Source organism: Ornithorhynchus anatinus, unplaced genomic scaffold (genome assembly GCF_004115215.2).
Source record: "Ornithorhynchus anatinus isolate Pmale09 unplaced genomic scaffold, mOrnAna1.pri.v4 scaffold_264_arrow_ctg1, whole genome shotgun sequence".
Lineage (NCBI taxonomy): Eukaryota > Metazoa > Chordata > Mammalia > Monotremata > Ornithorhynchidae > Ornithorhynchus > Ornithorhynchus anatinus.
In genome coordinates this window covers 1,117,262-1,142,221 of record NW_024396743.1, presented here as the reverse complement: position 1 = coordinate 1,142,221, position 24,960 = coordinate 1,117,262, and the positions used below count along the sequence as shown (strand labels likewise).

General features: G+C 52.9%; 1 protein-coding gene across 2 annotated transcripts; it reads right to left on the bottom strand.

The window, feature by feature from the left end:
• Positions 1-689: 689 nt before the first annotated feature.
• Positions 690-7,617, bottom strand: UBALD2 (UBA like domain containing 2). Of its 2 annotated transcripts, XM_029056953.2 has the most exons (3): positions 7,361-7,616; positions 7,083-7,145; positions 690-1,035 (listed from the first exon to the last, which is right to left on the bottom strand). In XM_029056953.2, exons 1-3 carry the CDS (start codon positions 7,478-7,480, stop codon positions 724-726), a joined length of 495 nt encoding a protein of 164 aa, XP_028912786.1. In that variant the 5' UTR covers positions 7,481-7,616; the 3' UTR covers positions 690-723. The 2 variants fall into 2 exon arrangements, with proteins under 2 accessions (XP_028912786.1, XP_039766963.1); XM_039911029.1 differs by lacking the exon at positions 7,083-7,145 and having other exon boundaries at positions 7,361-7,617.
• Positions 7,618-24,960: the final 17,343 nt, after the last annotated feature.

Below are 24,960 nucleotides of genomic sequence, written 5' to 3'. Positions count from 1 at the left end.
GGGCTTTTTCTGAAATCCATAGCTGAGGGGGGAGATCTACACAGAAGGAGTCCCTTCACCCCTACCCGCTCAGTCCACCCTCTCCAGCCCCCCAAGACCTCAGGGGAACAGTACGGATGTGGAAGCTGCGTGCCCTGCCAGGTCTGAGCACCGGAGGGGGGCCAGGCCAGCTGCTGCACGGGAAAGGGGAGCCTGCACTCCCGCACTGTTGCTACAGCAGGCGCGGGGCGGGGGGGGGGGATGTGAACCCCAAGTTGGGACCTGCCCCTCCTGCTGCCTTCAGCATCAGTGCTCAATGCCTCCACCTCCCCCAAATTGCCTGACACCCCACTTCCTTCCACCTCCTGGGGCAGGGCCTCACTCCCCTCAGCTGTACACCCCTTCTCCCGGCCCTGACCCTTCCCGCCACAGACTCAGTCTCCCCAGGGCCGGGTCCCCCCCTCTTACATTAGATATATTTATATATTTATATATATTATAGTTATATATTAAAAAGAGAAAAGACCAGTCACTGATTTTCCTGAAGAAAAAAACCCCGTGGGACCCAAACGGCCCAGGAAGTTTAAAAAAAAAAAAGTCATATAAAATTTTCCAGTGCGATCTTCAGGAAATTTTCCCCCACCCAGCTCTCTCTCTCTGCCCCCCCTGCCTCCCCCCAAGCTCCCTCCCGCCCCCCACCCCTTCAGCAACCCCTCCCGCCCCCCGCCAGCCCCCCATCCAGTCTTATCTCTGCCCATTTAGCGCCACCACGGCTTTCTGCTGGGCCGGGCCCTGAGGGGCCCCGGGGGGCCACGTGGGCGGAGGGTGGTGCAGGTGGTGCAGGCCATGGGCCGTGGGGGACGCGGGGGGCACCCAGGAGCCCGGGTGGCCGGACGGGGGCGGCGAGGCCCAGAAGGGGCTGAAGCCGGCGGGGGGCGAGCAGGCGGTGGGGGCCATGGGGCCGGGGCTGCTCTCGGAGGCGTGTAGCTTGGAGAACATGGCCAGGGCGTCGGGGAAGTTGGGCGGCGTGGCTGGCGTGTTGCTGGGCGTGCACATCTGCGGGGGCGGAAGGTGAGAGAAAGAAAGAGAGAACACACATGGAGGTCGGGTCAGCCCGAGCGGGGAGGCCGGGGGCGGAGGGGAGGCCTCGACCCCTACCCTGCCAACACCTCCTAGGTCAGGAAGAAGATGGGGCAGAGCAGGAGTGAGAGGAATCCCTTCCTCCCCCCCTGCTCGCTCCCCACCACAGGGACACGTAGCCTGGTGGAAAGAGCCCAGACCTGGGAGTCAGACGACCTGGGTTCTAATCCCGGCCCCGGCCCTCGCCTGCTGCAGTGGGACTTCAAACGAGTCCCTTGACCTCTCTGAGCCTTAGTTCCCTCACCAATAAAATGGTCCCCGTTCTCCCTCCTGCTTAGACTGGGAACCCGCGTGGGACCCGGACGGTGCCCGACCTGATGACCTTATAGCTGCCCTGAGCTTAGCAGCGCTTGGCACAGAGAAAGCACTTAAATACCTGTTTTGTAATAATAATAATGATGGTATCTGTTAAGCACTTACTATGTGCCAAGCACTATTACTACCGTGCACCCCTCCCTCCTCCGCCACGCCCAGGGCCCACTTGCGGCTCCGAGGACCCCAGCCTGGAAGAGGCAGGCTAGAGTGGACGTTTGCGGGAGAGGCCGGGATCTAGGCGGAGCTCGCCCCGACCATCCGGGCTCTCCGGCATCGGACGGGGGGCCGGGGTCCCAGAGCCGCCCACCTCCGCCCGGGCACGGACTCGGCCCTCACTCTGTGCCAAGCGCCACGCCGGGGCGGATCCAAGACGATCGGATCAGACGTCGTCCCCACCCCCCCGCGCGGGGCTCCGGGTCTAAGAGGGAGGGAGAGCACGGAATCATCCCCGTTTTACGGTAAGCGACCGCCTCCGGCTCGCCGGGCCACCGCGGGCGAGAGCCAGGGCCAGCAAGCGGGTCTCCTGACTCCCGATCACGGGAGTCCGGCAAAAAGGGAAGTGGTCCCCACAGGCCGGGCGGTAGCCCCACCCCTACGTCCTGGCCGGGGGTGCGGGTGGGGGGGTGGGGGTAAGCACGGAGCAGAAACCGAGGCAGCACAAATGGAACTGAGGTGACTTGGCATCTTGTTTCTCTCAGCCTTCTCTGAATCTCTCCTAATTTTAGCCGAGGCCTTCCCTCCCCCAGCCCCTCGGGGAGCGGGGCAGGAAAGGCTCAGCGCCCCAGCCCCCGGGGGAGGGGAGAGCCCCAGCTCTGAGGCCGCAGCCACCCCCTTCCCAGGCAGGAAGCGGCCCCCGGGGGAGCCGGCCCGTTGCATCACCATCGACTACCGGCTTGCTTCCTTCCGCTGCGGGCCGGGGCCGGCCCCCTTCCAGAAACCGGGCCCAACCGGGCCTGGGAGAGCCTCACCCCGCCCCACGCACACCCCGACCGGAAGCAGCGTGGCCTGTTAGATAGAACCGGGGCCTGGGACTCTGAAGGACCTGGGTTCTCGTCCCGGTTCTGCCGCCTGTCCGCCGAGTTACCTCAGACGAGTCGCTCCACTTCTCTGGGCCTCAGTTCCCTCAACCATAAAATGGGGATGAAGACGGTCAGCCCTCAGCGGGACAGGGACTGGGTCCATCCTGATTAGCCTGTATCGACCTCAGAACAGTGCCCGGGACAGTAAAAACCATCGACTGACTTGACTGACTGGCATATAGTAAGCACTTAAGCACCATTTTAAAAAAACACCCAGGCCAGGTGATTCAGTCAACGGTCTCTGAGTGCTTACTGTGTGCAGAGCACTATACTAAGCGCTTGGGAGAGCCCAATACAGCTGAATTAGCAGACATGTTCCCTACCCACAGGGTGCTGAAGCGAGGGGAATGGAGGCTGGTGAGGTGGGCGGCGGCCGGAGCCCCAGGGCCGAGAAGCCTGCTGTTCTCTGGCCCTCTCTCGGTTCCTCCCTTAGGCGCTTGGGCCTCCCCACTGACCGGCGGGACGGCAATGGGGAGGCCGAGGCAGGCAGCAAACCGGGCAGCGGGAGGGCTCAGTAGAGACAGCCCAGGCCTGGGTCTCAGAGGTCCTGGGTTCTAACCCCAGCACCACCACTTGCCTGCTGTGTGACCCTGAGCAAGTCACTGCACTCCTCTGGGCCTCAGTTTCCTCCTCTGCAGACTGGGGGCTTAATACTGTTCTCCCCTTTAGCCTGTGGGCCCCTGTGGGGCTGGAACTGTGCCCAATCTGCTTGATGTTGTATCTACCCCGATACTTAGCATAGTGCCTGGCCCAAGGTGTCTGCACGTTATTATTGTTATAGGAACCGGTCAGCTGCTTATTTCTTCTGACCCTCAACTACTATTTCCCAGGATGCCCTGGGCGGGCAGCTCCACCTATCAATAATACTAATAATTGCTAGTATTTTCCCAAAACGCTCTCACATTAATCTTATATTTTTTTTGAATCCTCACATCTCTGTGAGGGTCGGCAGGGATCTCATCCCCATTTTGGGGGGGGAGGAAACTGAGGCCCAGAGAGGTTTAAGTGGCTTGCCCAAGGTCACACAGCCAGTCAGGAGCCAAGCTTTATTTTTCTTTTAATGGTATTTGTTAAGTGCTTACTATTCATTCAATAGTATTTATTGAGTGCTTACTATGTGCAGAGCACTGTACCAAGTGCTTGGAATGTACAAGACAATCCCTGCCCAGTGACAGGCTCACAGTCAAGTGCCAGGCACTGTACTAAGCGCCGGGGGAGGGGGCTACAAGATAATCAGGTGGGACGCAATGTCCCGGGGGGGGGGGGGATCACAGTCTTCATCCCCATTTTACAGATGAGGTCACGGAGCTGCAGAAGTTTAAGCCCGCCTTGATCCCAGGCCAATCAGTGAGGGTCGTCAAGATTGAATCCCCCTCCCCAGTGGTTTCTCCTCTTCCCCATTAAGGGTTTATCCTTCCTCAGGAGCCAAGTCAACCAAATCTCTCCGGCAGCCCCCTGGACCACCCCTGCCCAGCCCCACAGGGCAGGACAGGGGGTTGGAAAGGAGGTGGGGGAGCAGCCCCCTCCCACGTTAACCCCCGAGCAGGAGATGGAGATGGGTTGGGCGGCAGTCCAAGTGGTAATAGCATTTACCTAAGCACTTGGATCCTCACGCCCCTGTAGCGCTTATCTCCTGATCTGTGAACTCTGCGGCTTTCCCTTCCTTGTAATTTACTTTAGTGGCTGTCTCCCCGGCTACACTCTAAGCTCCTCGAGGGCAGGGATTGTGTCTGCCGATTCCATCGTCCTTTCCCAAGCGCTCTGTAGGCCCCACTCCAAAAATAAGTGCTCGCTAAATACCACTGCCGGGCTGTAAGTGCTTTCTGTGTGCTGAGCACTGTGCCAGCGCTTAGAACAGTGCTTTGCACCTAGTAAGCGCTTAATAAATACCATTATTATTATTATTATTATTCTGAGCTCTGAGAAAGAGCACAGCAGGTAAAAACTAGACAGGCCCCTGGCCCTCAAGGGGCTCAACCCAGACCAGTGAATGGCAAAAGTCTAAAAACACAAAAAGACGATCTTCCCCTATTAAGCCCTCTTTCTTCCCTTACTCCCTTTCTGTCGCTTCTGAACTTGGATCTCTACCCTTTGGCGGTCACACCACCCTTCGCTCCACAGCCCTCATCTACACATTTATTTACATTTTCTGTCTCCTTAGGGGCAGGGATCGTGTCTACCAACGCTGTGGCACTGTACGCTCCAGAGCGCTTCAGCCAGTGCTCTGCACACAGTCAGCGCTCAATAAATACCATCGATTGATTGGAAAGTCCCACAACTGCCACATCTCCCCCCAGCCAGGTTTTGCCTCCGGTTTCTCCCACTTCACAAGGCCGAGGGGGCCCCCTCCCCAATCCTCAGGGGCAGTGGGGTGGTGTTTTGGTTTTTTTTTTTTAACATTTTTGTTTTTCATTCCCTCCTCAAAAGGATCAGCGTTTCCAAAGGAATAATCATCATCATCATCATCATGGTACTTGTTAAATGCTTACTAGGTGCCAAGCACTGTTCTAAGCACCGAGGTAGTTAGAAGTTGGGTTGGACACAGTCCCTGCCCCACATAGGGCTCACACTCTTAATCCCTATTTTACAGGTGAGGTCACTGAGGCCCAAAGAAGCAAAGCGTGCCCCAGGACACACAGCAGGAAAGTGGTGGAGCCGGGATTAGAACCCAGGTCCTTCTGACTCCCAAGCCCCGGGGACCATCCAGTAGGCCACGCTGCTTCTCAGCCGGCACCCAGGCAAACCAGCCTTTCCCTAGGAATCCTCAACCCCACCCCCTCAGGAATTTCCCTGTTTTCAGGCTGCTTGACTGACACCTTTCCTTCGGCCTCACCTGGCTAGGTGAGCGAAATCCACTGTAACCATCTGTTCTCTACTCGGTTTCCCTGATTTCTGTCCGTCTCCCCCGTGAGCGTAAGCTCCTTGTGGGCAAGAAAATGAGTCTTCCGTATCTCCTGTACCTTCCCGAACACTTAGCGCAGCGCGTCCAGGGAGCGCTCGAAAACCCCGTTACCGTCCCTACTACCCCCTCCCTCCCTCTGTCCCGCCCCAACCGTTGGGATCAAAACTCCTTTTTCGGAAAATCTAAATGGGGATGAAGACTGCACGCGCCATGTGAGACGGGGACTGTGTCCAACCTGAATACCTTGTACTTACCCCAGCACTTAGAACAGTGCCTGGCACAGAGTAAACGCTTCAAAATACCGTTTTAAAAAAAGAAAAAGAGCGGGTCAAGAGGAGCCGACTGTGGGCAGGGAACGGGTCTACCGACTCGTACGCCGTACTCTCCCAAGCGCTTATTGCAGTGCCCTGCTTCCATTAAACGCTCGATAAATTTGATTGATAGGTTTGATTGATAGCGAGGGAGTACAGAACACCCCCACCCCCCACTTCTGGGGTTAGGGCCCGGGCAGGTGAAGAGATTAACCGGCAATCTGGGCCTTATCTTTCCCAAACCAGAGTCCATTGGGCCTCCGGGTGTGTCTCTTAGGGAGGCACCGTGGCCTAGTGGCTAGGACCCGGGATCGAGAAGGGGCTCGGCCACTTGCCTGCTGGGTGACTTTGGGCGAGTCACTTGGCCTCCCCGTGCCTCAGTTGCCCGGGCTGTAGAAGGGGCCGGGGGCCCGCGTCCAACCCCGTCGGCCCGCATCCGCCCCAGCGCTTGGAAGGGCGCTCGGCACAGAGTCGGCGCTCGACGCGGCCGGTCGCGGTTATTGTCGGCAGCCCCCACCGTGCTGGTTGGGGAGGTGCGTTAGACGGAGTTGAGGAGTTATCCCAAAGATAACGACGCCCTCCCCTTGTCACCACGGGATCTATGTCGACGATGTCTTGTTTTTGTTTCCTTCCGTCTTCCTTTGCCGTGTCTCCCCCCTTTAGACGGGAGAAGCGGCGTGGCTCGGTGGAAAGAGGCCGGGCTTGGGAGCCGGGGGTCTTGGGTTCGAATCCCCACTCCGCCCCTGGTCAGCTGGGTGACCGTGGGCAAGTCCCTTCATTAGCATTTATTGAGCGCCTACTACGTGCAGAGCACCGGACTAAGCGCTGGGAATGGACAAATCGGCAGCAGCACGTCACCTCTCTGGGCCTCAGTCCCCTCCTCTGTAAAATGGGGAGGCAGCCGGGGGGGGGGGGCCCACCCCACGACCCCGTATCTCCCCCAGCGCTTAGAACAGTGCTCGGCACATGGGAAGCGCTTAAATACCCCCATTTTTATTAGCCCGGGGGGGCCGGGAGGGTCTCCCCGGTGCCCCATGGTGCGTTCCGAGCGCTCAGCCCAGCGCTCTGCGCACAGTCAAGACAGACGACCGACTGAACGGGGGTGGAAATGGCCGCCGGTGGGGGGGAGGGGGGAAGCCCCTGCCTCAGTTTCCCCGGCCCCCGCCCCCGTCGGGGCCGCGGGAGGGCCGGGCCCTCCGGAGTCGCTCTTTCCTGGAAGACATTTTGCCTCTTTGTTTACATTGGCAGGCGCGGCGCTCCCGGGGAACATGGCTGTCACCGGGACCGGCCGGCGAGGGCGGGGGGGGAAACGGACGGCGGCGACCCTCCCCCCTCCCCCCCCCCCCCGTGACTTACCATCTGATGGTGCGGGTGGCTACCGGGGACGTTGCTTTCTTGGAAAAACGCGCTGAGGGCGGTCTGCGGGCCAAGCGGAGGGAGGGAGGGAGGGCGTCCGGCCGTCAGCGGGGGGGGGGGGGGGGGGAAGGGGCCGCGGCCGGGCCCACGTGGAGGCGGGACCGGACCCCCCTCCCCCCTCCCTCCTCCTCCCCGGCCCCGGGGCGATGCAAAGCCCCCCTCCCTCCCCCCCTTCCCTCCCCCCGGGGGGAGGGGCACCGGGCCCGGCCGCCACGCACCTCGAACTGCCAGTGGGCCGCCTGCAGCAGCTGCTTCGCCTGGTCGGCCGCGCAGCCCGCCGCCAGCACGAACTGGTTGATCATGACCTGGTGCCTCAGCTCCTCCATGTTCACCGACATGGCGCGGGGGAGCGGCCCCGGCCTCCCCTTCCTTTCCTTCCCTTCCCCTCCTCCTCCTCCTCCTCCTCCTCCTCCTCCTCGTCGGGCCCCACCGGCCGAATGTTGTGTCGCCGGGCGAGGGCCGCCCCGCCGCCCCAAACAACAAGGCGGGAGGGGAGGGGGGGGCGGGGAGAGCCGCCCTCCCATTGGCCGGCGCGCCGCCGGCCCCGCCCCCCCGGGCGCGCCCCGCCCCGCCCCCGACGCGCCCATTGGACGAGCCCCGGCCCCGCCCGCCCCCCCTCCCTCCCCATTGGCCGCTCGCCGTGTTTTGGCCCGGCCGGCGCCGCGATTGGCCGGACGCGCCGAGGGGGGCGGAGCCGCCCGCGCCCATTGGTCGGACGCGCTCCCGTTTGAACGCGACTTCCAAGCCCGGACTGGACGCTGATTGGTCGACGGCTTGGGGCGGGGGGAGGGGGGGGCGCCCGGCTCCATTCATGACTTCGGCCGGGGGGGGGGGGAACGCGCCGGGCTGGAAAAGTCGGCCCCGCTGCCTTTGACTCATTTCCTTGCGGGGGATGGGCTCATCCTCACCCCCCGCAACAGCGAAATAGAAAACACGCCTACTGACTGCCGCCCCTCGCACTGCGCTTCCTCATCGTAATAATGGTGGTATTTGGTAAGCGCTCACTCGGTGCGGAGCGCCGGTCTAAGCGCTGGGGGAGACACGGGGGAATCGGGTGGTCCCCCGTGGGGCTCACAGGCTTCATCCCCATTTTATAATAATGTTGGTGTTGGTTAAGCGCTCACTCTAATAATAATGTTGGCATTTGTTAAGCGCTTACTAGGTGCCGAGCACTGTTCTAAGCGCTGGGGGAGACACAGGGGAATCAGCTTGTCCCACGTGGGGCTCCCCGTCTTCATCCCCATTTGACAGATGAGGGAACTGAGGCCCAGAGACGTGAAGTGACTTGCCCGCGGTCACACAGCTGACAAGTGGCAGAGCTGGGATTCGAACTCCTGGCCTCTGACTCTTTCCACTGAGCCACGCTGCTTCTCACTATGTGCAGAGCACTGTTCTAAGCGCTGGGAGAGACACGGGGGAATCGGGTGGTCCCCCGTGGGGCTCACAGTCTTAATCCCCCATTTTCCAGATGAGGTCACTGAGGCCCAGGGAAGTGACTTGCCCACAGTCACCCAGCTGCAGAGCCGGGATTCGAACCCATGATCTCTGACTCCAAAGCCCGTGCTCTTTCCACTGAGCCAGTAGTGTTGGGATCTGTTAAGCGCTTACTATGTGCAGAGCACTGTTCTAAGCGCTTACTATGTGCAGAGCACTGTTCTAAGCGCTTACTATGTGCAGAGCACTGTTCTAAGCGCTGGGGGAGACCCAGGGGAATCAGGTGGTCCCACATGGGGCTCACAGTCTTAATCCCCATTTTACAGATGAGGTGACTGAGGCACAGAGAAGTTAAGTGCCTTGCCCACAGTCACCCAGCTGCAGAGCCGAGATTCGAACCCATGATCTCTGACTCCAAAGCCCGTGCTCTTTTCACTGAGCCAATAATGTTGGGATCTGTTAGGCGCTTACTATGTGCAGAGCACTGTTCTAAGCGCTGGGGGAGACCCAGCGTCATCAGGTGGGCCCACGTGAGGTTCCCGGTCTTCATCCCCTTTTTCCAGATGAGGTCACTGAGGCCCAGAGAAGTGAAGTGACTTGCCCACAGTCACAAAGTTGACGAGTGACAGAGACGGGATTCTAACTCATTCATTCAATAATATTTATTGAGTGCTTACTATGTGCAGACCACTGGACTAAGCGCTTGGAATGGACAATTCGGCAACAGATAGAGACAACCCCTGCCCAACCTCTGACTCCCAAGCCCGGGCTCTGTTCCACTGAGCCACGCTGCTTCTCTGATAATAATAATCACACTTCACTTCTCTGGGCATCAGTTCCCTCATCTGTAAATAATAATAATAACGATGATGATGGCATTTGTTAAGCGCTTACTATGTGCAAAGCACTATTCTAAACGCTGGGGAGGATACAATAATAATAATGACGGTATTTGTTAAGCGCTTACTATGTGCAGAGCACTGTTCTAAGCACTGGGGTAGATCCAGGATCATCAGATTGTCCCACGTGGGGTTCCCAGTTTTCAACCCCCATTTTTCCAGATGAAGTCACCGAGGCCCAGAGAAGCGAAATGACTTGCCCAAGGTCACACAGCAGATAAGTGGCGGGGCGGGGACTAGAACCCACGACCTCTGACTCCCAAGGCCGGCCTCTTTCCATTAAGCCACGCTGCTTTCTACCGTCAGCCCCACAAGGCTTAGGTATGTAAGTGTAACTGATTTCTTTACCAACCATTTAAGGGTGTTTATTGAGCGCCTACTAGGTGCAGATCACTGGACTGAGCGCTCGGGAGAGCCCGGTATCACAGAGTTGGTAGGCGCCTTCCCTACCCACAGGGAGCTTACGGTCTCCTGGCGGAGACAGGCATTTAAAGAAATTACGGCCATTAAAATATACTACGGATGCAGTGGTTGGTAATCAGTCAATCAGTGGCCCTTAATGAGTGCTTACTGTGTGCAGAGCCTTGTGCTAAGAGTTGGGGAGAGTGCAATACCACACATTTAGTAAGAATGATAATGATAGTACTAATCACGCTACTTGTTAAGCGCTTACTATGTGCCAAGCACTGTTCCAAGCGCTGAGGAAGATGCAAGCTAATCAGGTTGGACACAGTCCCTGTCCTACATGGGGCTCGTAGTCTTAATCCCCATCTTCCGGATGAGGTAACTGAGGCCCAGAGAAGTGAAGTGACTTCCTGCAGTCACACAGCAGACAAGGGGGATTGGCACCCAGGTCTTTCTGACTCCCAGCCCCATGCTCTCTCCACGAAGCAAGGATGTTTCTCAGTAGCTTTTCGTACACAGCTTCCCTGCCCACAATGAGCTGATAGTTTAGGGGAGCTCAAGGTCCGGAGGAAATGGTAATCAAGTGAGAAGTCAGGATCTGGTGCGGTCTGTACATACACCCCCCCCCCCCATATTTTATATTTGTGATGGGGCTCTTCTTGGCTATGGAGACAGGCTAAAAACTTTAATGGCCTCTGAGAGTATCTTCGATGGAATTTCCCATCAGGAGCCACGGACGAGCCTCAGCCCCGAGATGCCAGGAATAAGAACCTATGTGGAGGAATTGATGACGGCACGGGTGGTTTGCCCAGTGCCTCTCCCGCTCTCTCGCCCCTGCCCGCCACGTTCCCATGGGGGCCCGGAGCGCAACGAGCCAACAGACGGGCAGCGGTGCAGCACTTGACCGGATGCACCAGCGCTTTCTGCCCAGGTTCACCAGCGACGGGAAGAGCAGGGACTTAGAAACCCAGGTCTCCTGATTTTTTTTTTTTATGGCATTTGTTCAGCACTTACTATGTGCCACACACTGTTCTAAGCGCTGAGGTAGATACACAGGTTGGACACAGTCCCCGTCCCACCTGGGGCTCTCAAGCGCTGGTCCCCAGACCGTCAGAACTGTGAGTGAACGTGAAAAAGATTGAACCTGGATTCTAATTTGGTTTGAAAACTGGGACCTTAGGACGTTAGGACACACTTGGACAGGTTTTCAAAAGGGACCGAATTAGGCATTTTACCTGCTCAGACTTGTATGTTTCTCTTGCGCTAATTGCACCAGAGACACCTGAAACAGAACAGGGCAGGGGCACCCAAAGTAGAGCCAGAAAGTCAAGAACAACTCCCGGTTGATCTCTTCCTGTAATCGCGGGCACAACGAAAGGAAATGGCCACCCCTCTCTACGATCGGGGAACTCAGACGACAAGCAAACACAAGCCAGGGAAGTAATTGTAGCTGTGAGAAAATAACGAGAACTATGTATAAGCAACCATAGGGACCGCGAGACCCATGAGTAACCTGGCACGTATTGACACAGAGGATTTCAGACAGGACGGGTTAATGCTGCAAAAAACGAAAAAGAGCTTTAGTTAATGAACTGGGGAGGCAGCGAGGCTGCAAATGTCAAAATAGCAGAACGGATTATTGTCAAGGCATAATCCTATGATGCTCCCCGGGCCCTCTGTCAGCAGGTAGGTCCAGCTCAAAGGGTTCCGGGGAGGCAGTGATTTCCCCCTCAAGATGCCTGACCGTGTTCTGTTGTCCTCTCCCAGTGCTCTGCATGCTGTAATTGCTCAGTAAATGCGCGTGACTGACTGAACTCCCAGGCTCATTCAGCACAGCATCCTGTCAAGACTCAAGGGTTTCCAGTCAAGGCTGAAAAGACTCAAAATGGTGGCTCAAGGCCCAGGGGTTTCCAGTCAGAGTTGAGGAGACTCAAAGTGACGGCTCGAGGCCCGAGGGTTTCCAGTCGGAACTAAAAAGACTCATAATGGTGGCTTGAGATCCAAGGGTTTTCAGGCTGAGAGTCAATCAATTAATTGATGGTGATTATTGAGTCCTTACTCCGTGCCGAACACTTTATTAAGCGCTTAGGGCTCTTCCCAGCATGGCGGCTCTTTGACAGGATGCAGGAAACGTGTCTACTGACTGTTGGATTATACTCTCCCAAGCGCTTAGTTCAGTGCCCTGCACACAATAAGCATTCAATAAATACCACTGATTGATTGATCAGTGCATACAAACAAGCTCTGGAAAAGTGCTAAGACGAGAGGAGGAGAGTAGGGAGAAGAGAATCAAGAGAAGACCTCCTTTGGGGGTGAGCAGTGATAATGTCTGTATAAAACACCCGCTTAGTATATGCCAAACACTATACTAAGCTGGGTTAGAGACAAGATAAATCAGGTCCTTCACAGTCCCTGTCCCATCTGGGACTCACAGCTCAAGTAGGAAGAACGGGAATTGAATCCCCACTTTGTAGATGAGGAAACCCCAGTATGGAGAAGTGAAAAGACTTGCCCGAGGTCACGTAAGAGGCAAGTGGCAGAGTTGGGACTAGAACCCAGGTCCCCCGACTCCTGGGCCCAGGCACTTTCAACTAGGCCGTGCTGCTCCTGTCAGCTCCCCCACTCCACTATTTCTCCCTGCATTGCTAGCTGGGCAGCATTAACAGGGAGGAAAAGGGGCAGGGGAAGACCCAGTTGGTGCCCACGGCAGGTAGGACCCCTGGTTTAGTCCCTGCTCCCCTGTGGCCTCATGGAAAGAGTCGAGACCTGAGGACCTGGACTCTAATCCCAGCTCTGCCATTTGCCTGCCGTGTGACCCGGGGCATATCACTTCACTTCTCGGTACCTGCATGTCCTTGTCTGCAAAATGGGGATTCAATTCCAATCCTTCCTCCCCCTTAAACGGGGGGCCCAAAGCGGAGGAGGAACTGCGTCCCACTGGATTATTTACTGTGTCTGCTCCAACGCCAAGTACGGTGCTCAGCATAGAGTAAGCGCGTAACAGATAGCACAGTTATTATCATTATTAGTGTGCTCTGCCCACAATAGATGCTCAGGCAAGATGATTGATTCCAAACAGAGAGTGAGCTCTCTTAATGCTGTGATTCTGGGGATTTGACCAGAGGTGGGTGGTGGTGATTACAGGGATTCTTTGTGCCAATATGGATTCAGTCAGTCAGCATGAAGCAGCATGGACTAGTGGATAGAGCACTGCTCCCGGGAGTCAGAAAGACCTGGGTCCTGATCCCGGATCCGCCGCTCGTCTGCTGCGTGACCTTGGGCGAGTCACTTCACTTCTCTGGGCCTCAGTTCCTTCATCTGTAAAATGGGGATTATCACGGTGAGCCCCGTGTGGGACAGTGACTAGGTCCCACCTGATTAGCTCCTAACTCCCCCCGAAGCTTAATACGGTGCCTGGCCAAGAGTGAGGGCTAAACACCATAAATTAAAAAAAAAAATCAGTCAATCTTTGGTATTCATCGAGCACTTACTGTATGCTGGGCACTGTACTAAACTCTTAAGGGGAGGATGACACAGCAGAGTTGGTAGACATGTTCTCTGTCCCCAAGGAGCTATTGGCAGAAGCGATGAGGTCATCTTTGCTTTGAGTTCTTGGGATGAAAGGTATTCCAAGTACAAGGTGTAATTAATACAGGGTGTTATTAAGGTAATCTGAAAGGACAATGTGCAAGAAGCAGAGCAAAGCACGAGCACTAATGACAATAATAATACACCGGTTGTGCCAGGAAGAAAAGTTCTCGTTACATTAATGGGTCGAGTGATCTCGGCCGCACGGTCGGTGGAGGCGAGCGGCGGGGCTCCCCAGAATTTCCTCTGCGAAAGATAATGGAGAACACATCGGGTACAAGGGAGGGAGTCGACCCGGAGACAGGAACACCGGAGTCGAGTCTTCAGGCTGGGGCAGAAGAGGGCTTATCACAGGGACATCTAAGCGTTCTCCGATACAGGGTGATCTGTTTCCAGTAAACTCCGTTAAAGACACTGCGTGCCCCAGGGACTCTGTAGCAGGGGAACCTAGGCTGGAAAGGAAGTGGAGAGGGAGGGGAGGGTGTCTGAGCTTTGATGGGGGCAGTGTGGTCTAGTGGAAAGAGCCCGGGCCTGGGAGTCAGTGGCCCTGAGTTCTAATCCCCGCTCCACCTGCTGGGTGATCTTGGGCGAGTCACTTCGCTTCTAGGTGTCTCAGTTCCCTCAACTGCAAAACAGGGATTCAGTCCCCATTCTCCCTCCTTACTCTGTGAGCTCCACATGGGACCTGATTCCTTTCAACTCCCCCAGTGTTTTCTGCAGTGCTTGGCACACAGTAAGCATTTTAATGATAACCGCAGTTATTATTATTATCGGGTGGAGGTTGCTGACTCTACCCTGGACTCGATGTCTTTTCCAGGGGAAGGCGGTGAAAGGAGCAGAGAGGAGACCCCTCAAAATATCGAAGGAAAAGGTGGTTAGAGAGAAAGAGTCCGGGACTCCTGGAAACGATGCTGATTAAGCACCTGCACTGGGATACATGCTGAGATAGAGTTAAGACAATCAGTCAGCCGGTCAATGGAATTTATTGCTTACTCTGTGCAGAACGCTGTACTAAGCTCTTGGGAGAGTGCAACAGAACGATAGAAGAGGCACATTCCCCACCCACAACGGGCTTACAGTCTAGAAGCGGAGACAGACATTAATATAAATAAAGAAATTACAATCAGATCAGGCCTACTCCGACCCCGACAAAGTCTGAGAGGGAAAACAGGGTCCTACTCCCCATTTTACAGATGAGGAGACTGAGATTCCGAGGAATCGAGGGCCTGGCCCCGGGTCACGGGGCAGGGCAGGGGGCAGAGCCGGGACTAGAGTCCAGGTCTCCCGACTCCCGGCCCCGACACGCTCTCCGCCAGGCCACACTGTCTCCCGGCTGACTCAAGGAGAGTTGGGATCACCCCCGAGGGTCTGGGATCCCCGTTTCCGGGCATGAAGGGGGAGCGGAGAGTGGGGTGCGTGTGTGGGCGGGATTCAGACCTGATAGTTCCGCCTCTGCCACACCCCTAGCTGCAAACTCAAGTGACACCGTTGGGAATGTTGCCAGTTCCCAGAAGCTCCCCTTCCACCCTGGAAGTGCCACTTTCCAGAGCCTTTCTCCAGCTGAGGGGCATTGGCTGATCTTTTTGTGTTGTTTTTATGGTATCTAATAAGCGCTTACTTAGTGCCAGGCGCTGAACTCAGTGCCGGAATAGATACAGGCTAAGGGTTGTACACAGGTCCTGTCCCACGTGGTGCTCACTGTCTTAATCCCCATTTTACAGCTGAGGTCACTGAGGCACAGAGGAGTGAAGCGATTTGCCCAAAGTCACACAGCGGATGAGTGGCGGAGCCGGGATTAGAACCCAGGTCCTTCTGACTCCCAGACTTGTGCTCTGTCTTCTGGGCCTTGCTGCTTCTCCACTCCGTTCTGCCGGGACCAAGACAGGTTGATGGCCTTCCTCTTCTCTTTCACGTGCAATCCGGTTCTTCCCCCTTAGCCGCCGCACCTCCAAATCTTTCCCTCCCTTTACCTCCCTGAGCTGGAATAAAAACGCTCTCACACCTTTCTGGAATCATCAGAAAAATCTCCAAGAAAGTAGAGATTTTTTTTTTTTCTTCGCCTCAGGTCCTACGAATATCTGAAACCAGGCCTGCTCGTCGAATCCTCGAGGGCAGGGCCCAGGACTTTAACTTTTACCACCTGCTCCCGCCACCCAGAACAGTGCTCTGCCCAGAATAAATGCTCGACGAATCCTGATGACTGAAGCGATTCCTCACCGGCTCCTGGGAAGGCAGGCTTCGCCCAGATGGAGCGGTTCCCCGAAGGTCAAAGGTTGGGCCGCTCCCCCTCGGCCAGACCCTTCCCCAGGACATCAGTGGGTACTTTCTGTGCTAGGCCACCGTGCTCTCTGTCCGGTACAGGCCAAGGTAGCGATAAGCCACATTTTGTGTGGCTGGGTGTGTCCCCTGGGGAAAGGTGAGGCTTTGGCAATGATTGCCCATGTCAAGGCAGAATCTTCTCCGTCTGCTAAGTATGGGGCCCTCCGGTCCGAAGGCCAGTGGCGGGTTCTGATCTGGGAGCGAAGCGGGTCACTCCTGACTGCCTCAGGCAGTCTATTGTATTTACCGTGTGCAGAGCACTGTACTAAGTGCTGGGTAGAGCACAATAGAAAATTATAACAGACATATTCCCTGCCCACAACACGTTTAGAGGTAGAGACAGACATTAATATAAATCAACGAATTAACTGTGGTATTTGTTAAGCTCTTACTATGTGCCAAGTGCATTCCCATTAAATTCTGGGGCAACGCTTTTCTTGACTGTTAGGAGGTCATTTCCAGCGGGGCTGATGGGAGTTGTAGTCCACTGGTGGACCAGCAGGATGAGCGGCAATCAGTGGTATTTATTGAGCGTTTACTATGTGCAGAGCACTGTAATAAACACTTGGGACTGTACAAGAAAACAGAATCAGCAGGCATGTTCCCTGCCCATAATGAGCTTACGCTGTAAGCGCTGGAGTGGGTACAAGCAAATCGGGCTGGACACAGACCCTCACAGTCTAAATAGGGACATAAGTGCTGTGGGGCTGGGAAGGGGATGAATGAAGGAAGCAAGTCAGGGTGATGCAGAGGGAGAGGGAGAAGAGGAAAGGAGGGCTTAGTTAGGGAAGGCCTCTTGGAGGAGATTTGCCTTCAATAAGGCTTCAAAGGCGGCGAGAGTCATTGTCAGATATGAAGAGGGAGGGCGTTCCAGGCCAGAGGCAGAAGATGGGCGAGAGGTTGGCCCATGCTGGGCCCATGGACCGGGCAGTCATGTCACTTCTCTGCCCTCAGCCTTCTGGGCAATGTAGTCTCTGCCGCTCAAAAGGGGGAAGGAGCGCCCATCTCCAGCAGTTCATACCCCAGAAGCGAGTTGTGTAGCGATGAGGGCTCATGCTGATCCATCCACACTCCCTTGCCCGGTCGGTCACTACTGTGGACCTCCCTGAGAGACTCCTGCCTGGGAGAATTTGGGGGGCGGGGTTGGTCACAAATCCCCCTAGTGAGATGTGGGAGCCAACTGTTGTTTTCTCAGAAAATCTTCACTGAGGAGGAAATTAAAAAAAAACACTAATGAAATCCTCTCTTAGGAAAGACTAATTGCTACATTAACCAGTTGACACTCGTGTTTTATTTCAGTCATTCAATCAATAGTATTTATTTAGCACTTACTGCATGTAGCGCACTGTCTTGAGCACATGGGAGAGTACAATAGATTGTAAACGGAGGGCAGGGATCATTCTACCCCCTCAGTCGTATCGTACTCTCCCACACTGATGGATTATTATTACTAATAATAACAGGGGTGTCTCTACGGGTCTTACTGTGTGCTAAGCGCTGGGGTAGATATACGATAATCAGGCGCCACATGGGGCTCATATTCTAAGTAGGAGGGAGCATAGGTAGTGAAACCTCATTTTGCATATGAGGGAATTGAGGTACAGAGAAGTGAAGTGACTTGCCCAAAGTCACGCAGCAGGAAAGTGGCAGAGCTGGGATTAGACCCCAGGTCCTCTAACTCCCAAGCCCGGGCTCTTTCCATTAGGCCACGCTGCTTCTCTGTTGATTACAATAGTGGGGTTTTTTAATGGTATTTCTTAATGGCTTACTATGTCGTCAAGCACCGTTCTAAGCACTGGGGCAGATGCAAGTTGATCAGGTTGGTCACACTCCCTGTCCCACATGGGGCTCACGGTCTAAGTTAGAAGACACGGTCTCTGCTCTCAAGGAGCTTACAATCTAGCACGGGAAACAGACACTTCAATAATTACAGCTTAGAGGAAGTAGTAGAGTATATAAGATACGCCTGAGTAAGCAAGCGTCCTGGAGGAGATATGATCTCAAATGGGCTTTTGAAGAGGGGTAGCACTGTGTTCTGTTGAAAATGAATGGCAAGCCAGAGTAAAATGCAGATGAAGACCGTGAGCCCCATGTGGGTCATGGACTGTGTCCAACCTGATTAGATCGTGTCTATTCCAGCGCTTAGTACAGTTGCTGGTACGTAGTAAGCAGTTAAACAAGTACTATTTATTTATTTTTTTTTAAAGATAAGCTAGCTTGAATGTTGTTCAAGCGAAAAGAGGAAGGAAGCATTTGTGGAGAAACCCCATTTATAGTGCTGTACACATCAGAATGGAGAAACAACCAGAATAGAAAGTCGGGGCAAAACCATGATTCATCATTGTCAGAAATAACAAACTTTTTTTTGCAGTGGGTCGGTGTGGCTTGAAGCTCTTTGTGGGCAGGGGTCATGTCTACCAACTCTATTGTGTTATACTTTCCCAAGTACTTAATACAGTGCTCTGTATACAGTGAGTGCTCAATAAATACCATTGATTGATTAATTGAGGCCAATGGAAGAGGAGTCAGATTCCCTGGCCTCCTGGGACATCAATTCTAAGATTAAAAATATGGAGCAGAACAAGTTTTAGGGCCAGGAAAATGAAAAGCTCTCCTTAGATTTTAAGCTCCCGGAGGGTGGGCAGGATGTATCTTGCTTTTAGTGTACCCCCTCAGATTTTTACTACAGTGCTTTGCACTCAGTCGGGTGGGAAGTATTAAATCGTAGCTGTGGAATTTGATAAGTGTTTACTATGTGCTGAGCACGTGAGAAGCAGCATGGTCTGGTGGATAGGGCATGGGAGTCAGAAGCACCTGGGTTCTATTCCTGGCTCCACCACTTGCCTGCTGTGTGACCATGGGTAAGTCACTTCACTTATCTGGGCCTCAGTTCCCTCATCTGTAAAATGAGGATTAAGACTGTGAGCCCCACATGGGACAGGAACTGTGTCCTACTTGACTGCCTAGTATCTATCCCAGTGCTTAGACCAGTGCCTCGCACATAGTAAGCACTTAACAAATACCATTTTAACAAAAAGCACTGTACGAAGTACTGTACGAGATAATCAGGTCAGGAAAGAGTCCCTGCTCTACATGGGGCTCACAGTCAAAGGAGGATAGATTGTGAACTCCTCGAAGGACAGGGTCCATATCTAATTCCCGCCTGCATACTCTTTTCCAGTGCTTAATACAGGGCTCTGCGCCCAGCAAGCACTTAATAAATACTATGAGGGGGGAACAGGTATTTCTTCCCCATTTTACATATGATGAAATTGAGGTAAGTGACTTGCCCAAGGTCACACAGAAGGCAAACAGTTTCTGGATTAGAATCCAGCTCCTTCGACTACGCGACCCAGGCTCTTTCTACAAGGTCACGCTGCAGTAGATTGTGGAAAGGGCTCTGCATCAACACTTTGTGGACGGTAGCTTGGGGTCACTATTGGTCTGCACAACCTGACCCAGTGTTCATTGTAGGCAGGGAACGCATCTACCATTTCTGTTTTATTTTACTCTGCCAAGCGTTTAGTACAGTGCTCTGCACAGAGCACTCAAAAAGTACGATTGAGGGATCTCTATCCAGGGGTGGTGTGGCTCTAGGCCTGTCAGTAAATCAGTGGTGCTGATTGAAACTCTACCGTGTGCAGAGCACAGTACTAGGTGCTTGGGAGCGTACAAGATTAGATCCCTGCCCTCAAGGAGGTTAGAGTCCAGTGGGAGAGGATTGCATCTGACAGTCTTCCAGGTTGCAGGATCGACCAGGTGGAAGCAGGCAAAGCCCCGTGGATAGAGCGTGGGCCTGGGAGTCAGGACCTGGATTCTCTGTGCCTCAGTTACTGCGTCTGTAAAATGAGGTTTAAGACTGTGACCTCCATGTGGGACAAGGATTGTATCCAACCCCATTAGCTTGTATCTCCCCCAGCACTTAGTACGGTGCCTGGCACATAGTAAGCGCTGAACAGATGCGATGAAAAATACCAAAACCCTGTCCATTTGATGGTCCCTGCAGGCTGCAGGGGAGAAGCCCGGTATCAGTTTCATCATCGCCAACTGGGACTTTAATGACCTCACGTGATCAACTCTGCTCTCAGCAATCTGGCCTGCAAGAAGGCAGTTTGTGAGCTTCTGCACCTGCTTCTGTAAATCACTCCTCGCTGGAATCTGGGGCTCCCTGGTCCAAATGGGAGAGCACAGGGACCGAGAGACAGGAGAACGTTAGTTCTAGACCTGGCCCTGCTCCTGACCTGTTCTATGACCGGGGAAATTTCTTAACCTCTGTTGTCACACACTCTTCATCTGAGAAGTGGGCTTAATAATACCCTTCTCTCACTACACCACAAGGATGTGGAAAGGGTGAAATGAGATGGGTAAAGCGAAGGTGCTTGGGGGAAAAATGAAAAAGGGCTCTACAAGTGCAACATTTCAACGGTTGAAATAGTTGGGTTTCCTGTGGCCCCAGCCAATTAAGCAATGATATTTTCTGAGTTCTACTCTGCAGAGTGCTGTTCTAAGAAGCACTTGGGAGAATACACCAGAAGCTCTCTCTGCCCTCAAGCAGTGTACAGTTTCATAGAGGAAACACACAGTTAATAACATACTGTTATAGGAAAAGAGTTGGGGGTGTTGTTAGGCTCCAGGAGGCTTTTTTTTTTTTAGAGGTATTTGTTAAGCACTTACTACATGCCAGACACTGTTCTAAACGCTGGGGTAGATACAAGATAATCAGGTGAGACACAGCCCAGTCCCACTTGGGTCTCACGGTCTTAATCTCCACTTTACAGAGGAGGTAACTGAGGCACAGCAGGTAAGTAACTTGCTCAAAGTCACCCCGGTCCTTCTGACCCCCAGGCCTGTGCTCCAAACATTAGGCCACACTGCTTCCCTAAGGCTTTGGAGAGGTCCATGGAAAATAGGCCCATAAGAGGTTATTAGGAGATAACATTCTATTTAGAATTGTATATTCTAATCCATTCTCTTCTTCCTCCTCTCTGAAAATTACTTTGTGTCTGTGTCCACTATTAGATTGTAATGATAATTATAATGTTGGAATTTGTTAAGCACTTACTATGTGCAGAACACTGTTCTAAGCGCTGGGGTAGATACAAGGTCATCAGGTTGCCCCCACGGTCATACAGCTGACAAATGGCAGAGCCGGATTTCGAACCCAGGACCTCTGACTCCCAAGCCCAGTCTCTTTCCACTGAGCCACACTGCTCTGTGGGAAGAAATTGGGTTTTCTAATTCTGTTGAACTCTCCCAAGCACTAATACCGTGCAGAAATTCACAATAGAATACACTACACTATGTGGGTTCTCAGTAAATGCTGTTGCTCCTACTGCTCCTCCTCCTCCTAACGCTGAAGGAGGCAATAAAATAATTTTCAGATGGGCTGAAGAAAGCAAAACTGGTTATGCAGATGAGTGAGTGCTTAAGTAATGAGATGTGTAAAGTCACTATGTACTGAATTGCTACAGGAAGTTGTTAAATCAGTCGTATGCATTGAACACTTACTGTGTCCAGCACACTGCACTGTGCACTTGGGAGAGTACGATATAACTTGGACCCTGGGTCTTGGTTAAAACCAGTGCTATGAAGACTAGTTTATTCAGGACCTTGAATAATAATATTGGTATTTGTTAAGCGCTTACTATGTGCAGGGGCACTGTTCTAAGCGCTGGGGAAGATTCAGGGTCATCAGGTGGTCCCACCTGAGGCTCACAGTCAATCCCCATTTTACAGATAAGGTAACTGAGGCCTTGAATGTTTCTTCTGGAAGGGGAAATATGACTAGACAAAATGATTGGGGAATAACCAGTTTTCAAGATAGACCCTTTACAAGCTGTGTGGGAAAAAAATACGGTAAAAGGAATGAAGCGCCCTAGTATGATCTTGGAAAGAAACAGTGTTGCTTGCCAGAGGTCGAGTCACTTCACTTCCCTTGCCTCAGTTTTCTCATCTGTAAAAACAGTACCTGTTCCCCCTCCTCCATAGACCGTGAGCCCCATGTGTGTCAGGAACTGCATCTGGCTGGATGGATAATCTTGTATCTACTCCAGCAGTTAGTACAGAGAAGCAGTGTGGCTTAGTGGAAAGAGGGAATCAGAGGTCATGGGTTCTAATCCCGGCTCCACCGCTCGTCTGCTGTGTGACCTTGGGCAAGTCGCTTAACCTCTCTGCACCTCAGTTCCCTCGTCTGTAAAATGGGGATTAAGACTGTGAGCCCCAGCTGGGACAACTTGATTACCTTACATCTGCCCCAGTGCTTAGAACAGTGCTTGGCACATAGTAATCATTTACAAATACCATTATTATTATTATTACGATAAATCAGGAGTTGAGTTCTAGCATTAGAGATGATTGACAGTCTAGGCTCAGTCCTCAGGCTGTTGGAGGTAAAGCAGGGGAGTTGGGCGTGGGTAGGGAGAGGGGGTTCGTTCCTAGCCTAAGCTTCCTCTCCATCCTCTGGCCTTTCTGAAAAGAGGAAACTTAATAGCCCAAACCACAATTCTAGAACTTCTGGTGTTTGGTTTTAGGAGATTTTGGTTGTCTAAACTTCCCATTGCGGCTCTCTGCTTTCTAAAACATGGGTCACAATTCAGTTGTCAAGCTCATGGGAATTCATCAATATTAATAATTATCATTAATGTTATTTGTAAAATTAATGAGACCCCATGAATAATGAGACTAGTAGTAGTGTCAAGAACTTACTCAGTGCCAAGCGCTGGGGTAAGAACTGTGCTCATTTGCTCATTTGTATATGTTTTTATTACCCTATTTATTTTGTTAATGAGGTGTCCATCCCCTTGTTTCTATTTATCGCTATTATTTTTGTCCGTCTGTCTCTCCCGATTAGACTGTAAACCCGTCAATGAGCAGGGATTGTCTCTATCTGTTGCCGAATTGTACATTCCAAGCGCTTAGTACAGTGCTCTGCACATAGTAAACGCTCAATCAATACTATTGAATGAATGAACAAGATATAATTAGGCTGTAAGCCCGCCGTTGGGCAGGGATTGTCTCTATTGGTTGCCAAATTGTACATTCCAAGTGCTTAGTAATAATAATAATGTTGGTATTTGTTAAGCGCTTACTATGTGCCGAGCACTGTTCTAAGCGCTGGGGTAGACCCAGGGGAATCAGGTCGTCCCACGTGGGGCTCACAATCTTAATCCCCATTTTACAGATGAGGGAACTGAGGCACAGAGAAGTGAAGTGACTTGCCCAAAGTCACACAGCTGACAAGTGGCCGGGCCGGGATTCGAACCCATGAACTCTGACTCCAAAGCCCGTGCTCTTTCCACTGAGCCACGCGCTCAATAAATACTATTGAATGAATGAATATAATCAGATCAGACACATTCCTCCTCCCACATGGGTCTTACAGTCTCAGAGGGAAGGGAGAGCAGCTATTTCAATTCCCTTTTTCCAGAGGCGGAGGCTGAGGCACAGGGAAGCTGAGTGACGTCCCCAGATTCACACGGTAGGTAATCAATCACTGGTATTTATTTAGCACTTACTATGCAGACTTGGTCGCCGCCATTCTCTGCCCACAACAACCGTACAGTCTACAGGATGTGGTGGAGCTAGAATTAGAACTCAAGTCCCTACTTTCAAATCCTGTACTCTACCCAACAGGCTGCGTTGCTCCTTTCTCCCTATAATGCCAGGTATGACTCATTTTCCTTTGGGGTGGGTTAATTTTTTTAAATACAGTTTCTTGTCGTGAGGCGGGAGTTTGCAGACTAAAGGTTAAAGGGATAAGAATAGTGCTGTGAGCGTCTCTGTCTTCTTCAGACTTAGCCTGGGAGTCCCACGTGGGACAAGGACTCACTGAATTATCCCGTTATCTACCCCAGTGCCTACAACAGTGCTTGGCACATAGTAAGCGTTTATAAATTCCATTATTATTATTATTATGATGATGTCAGGAGTTGGGTTCTAGCATTAGAGATGATTGACAGTTGGGAATCTAGGCTCAGTCCTCAGGCTGTTGGGGATGAAGCAGGGGAGGTGGGGGTGGGTGAGGAGAGGGGGCTTCACAAATACACGATTATTATCATTCTTCAGGACTGATCCTCGCAGCCTCGGGATCCATGTGAATTGCTGCTGCTGGAATCGTAAGGGATGAAGGTTATCATCAGGTTTTTCAGTCATCCAAACACACTTCCACCCAGTTAACCCTCCCAAGCTACCGGGAATGTGCAAAGGACTCAGGCAACCTTGGGGTTAAGGCATTAGCTTCCCCCCCTCCCTGCGAAGTGTTAATCCCAAATAATCCTCAGTCTCCCCCTCTGGAAATCCTTCAGCCGGGCAGGGGAGGGAGAATCGAGACCACAGAGAGACTAAATGCTCTCCGGAGAGGGTGTTTTTTTAAATGCACAGAGGGCACTGAGGTTAGACTCTGTGGCCACCCCCAAAGATTTACTTGGGGAAATCCAGCCGGGGGCGGGAGGGAGGTCTGGAAGTAGCTGCCACACATGGAGAGCAGGAGGTGCAAACCTCTGCGTTTCCTGAATCAGGGAATTAACAGTTTTTTAAACCAAGTTGGGGGTGTAAACCAAATTCTGCAACCTGAAAATGCTTCTACCTTGCTGAGATTTCTCCTCTGAAAGGTCACTTTTCCCCGCTCCACCTTTCTCTGCTGTCAGTCTCCCCCTTGGCCCCCACCCCCAGCTCCTGAAACCTTTGTGCTAAAAATAATAGTAGTATTTGTTCATTCATTCATTCATTCAATCGTATTTATTGAGCACTTACTGTGTGCAGAGCACTGTACTGAGTGCGTGGGAGATTACAGTCAATCAAATAATGGTATTTAGGAAGCACTTTCTGTGTGAGAGCACTTGGGAAAGTCAATCAATTAACGTTATTTATTGAGCACTTTCTGTGTGCAGAGCACTGTACTAAGCAATTGGCAGAGAACAATCAGATCAAACTACATGGGCTTCCCAGTCTAAGGTGGGTGTGGGGGTGGGGGGAACAACAGGTATCGTTTACTGTTATTTTGTCCTCTTCCAAGCACTTACTACAGTGCTCTTGACACAGTAAGCGCTCCATCAATACGATGGAATGAATGAATCTCCATTTTACAGATGAGGAAACTTAGGTGGGGGGATGACATGTTCTGGCCTGGAACACCCTCCCTCCTTAAATCCTCCAGACAATGACTCTTGCCCCCT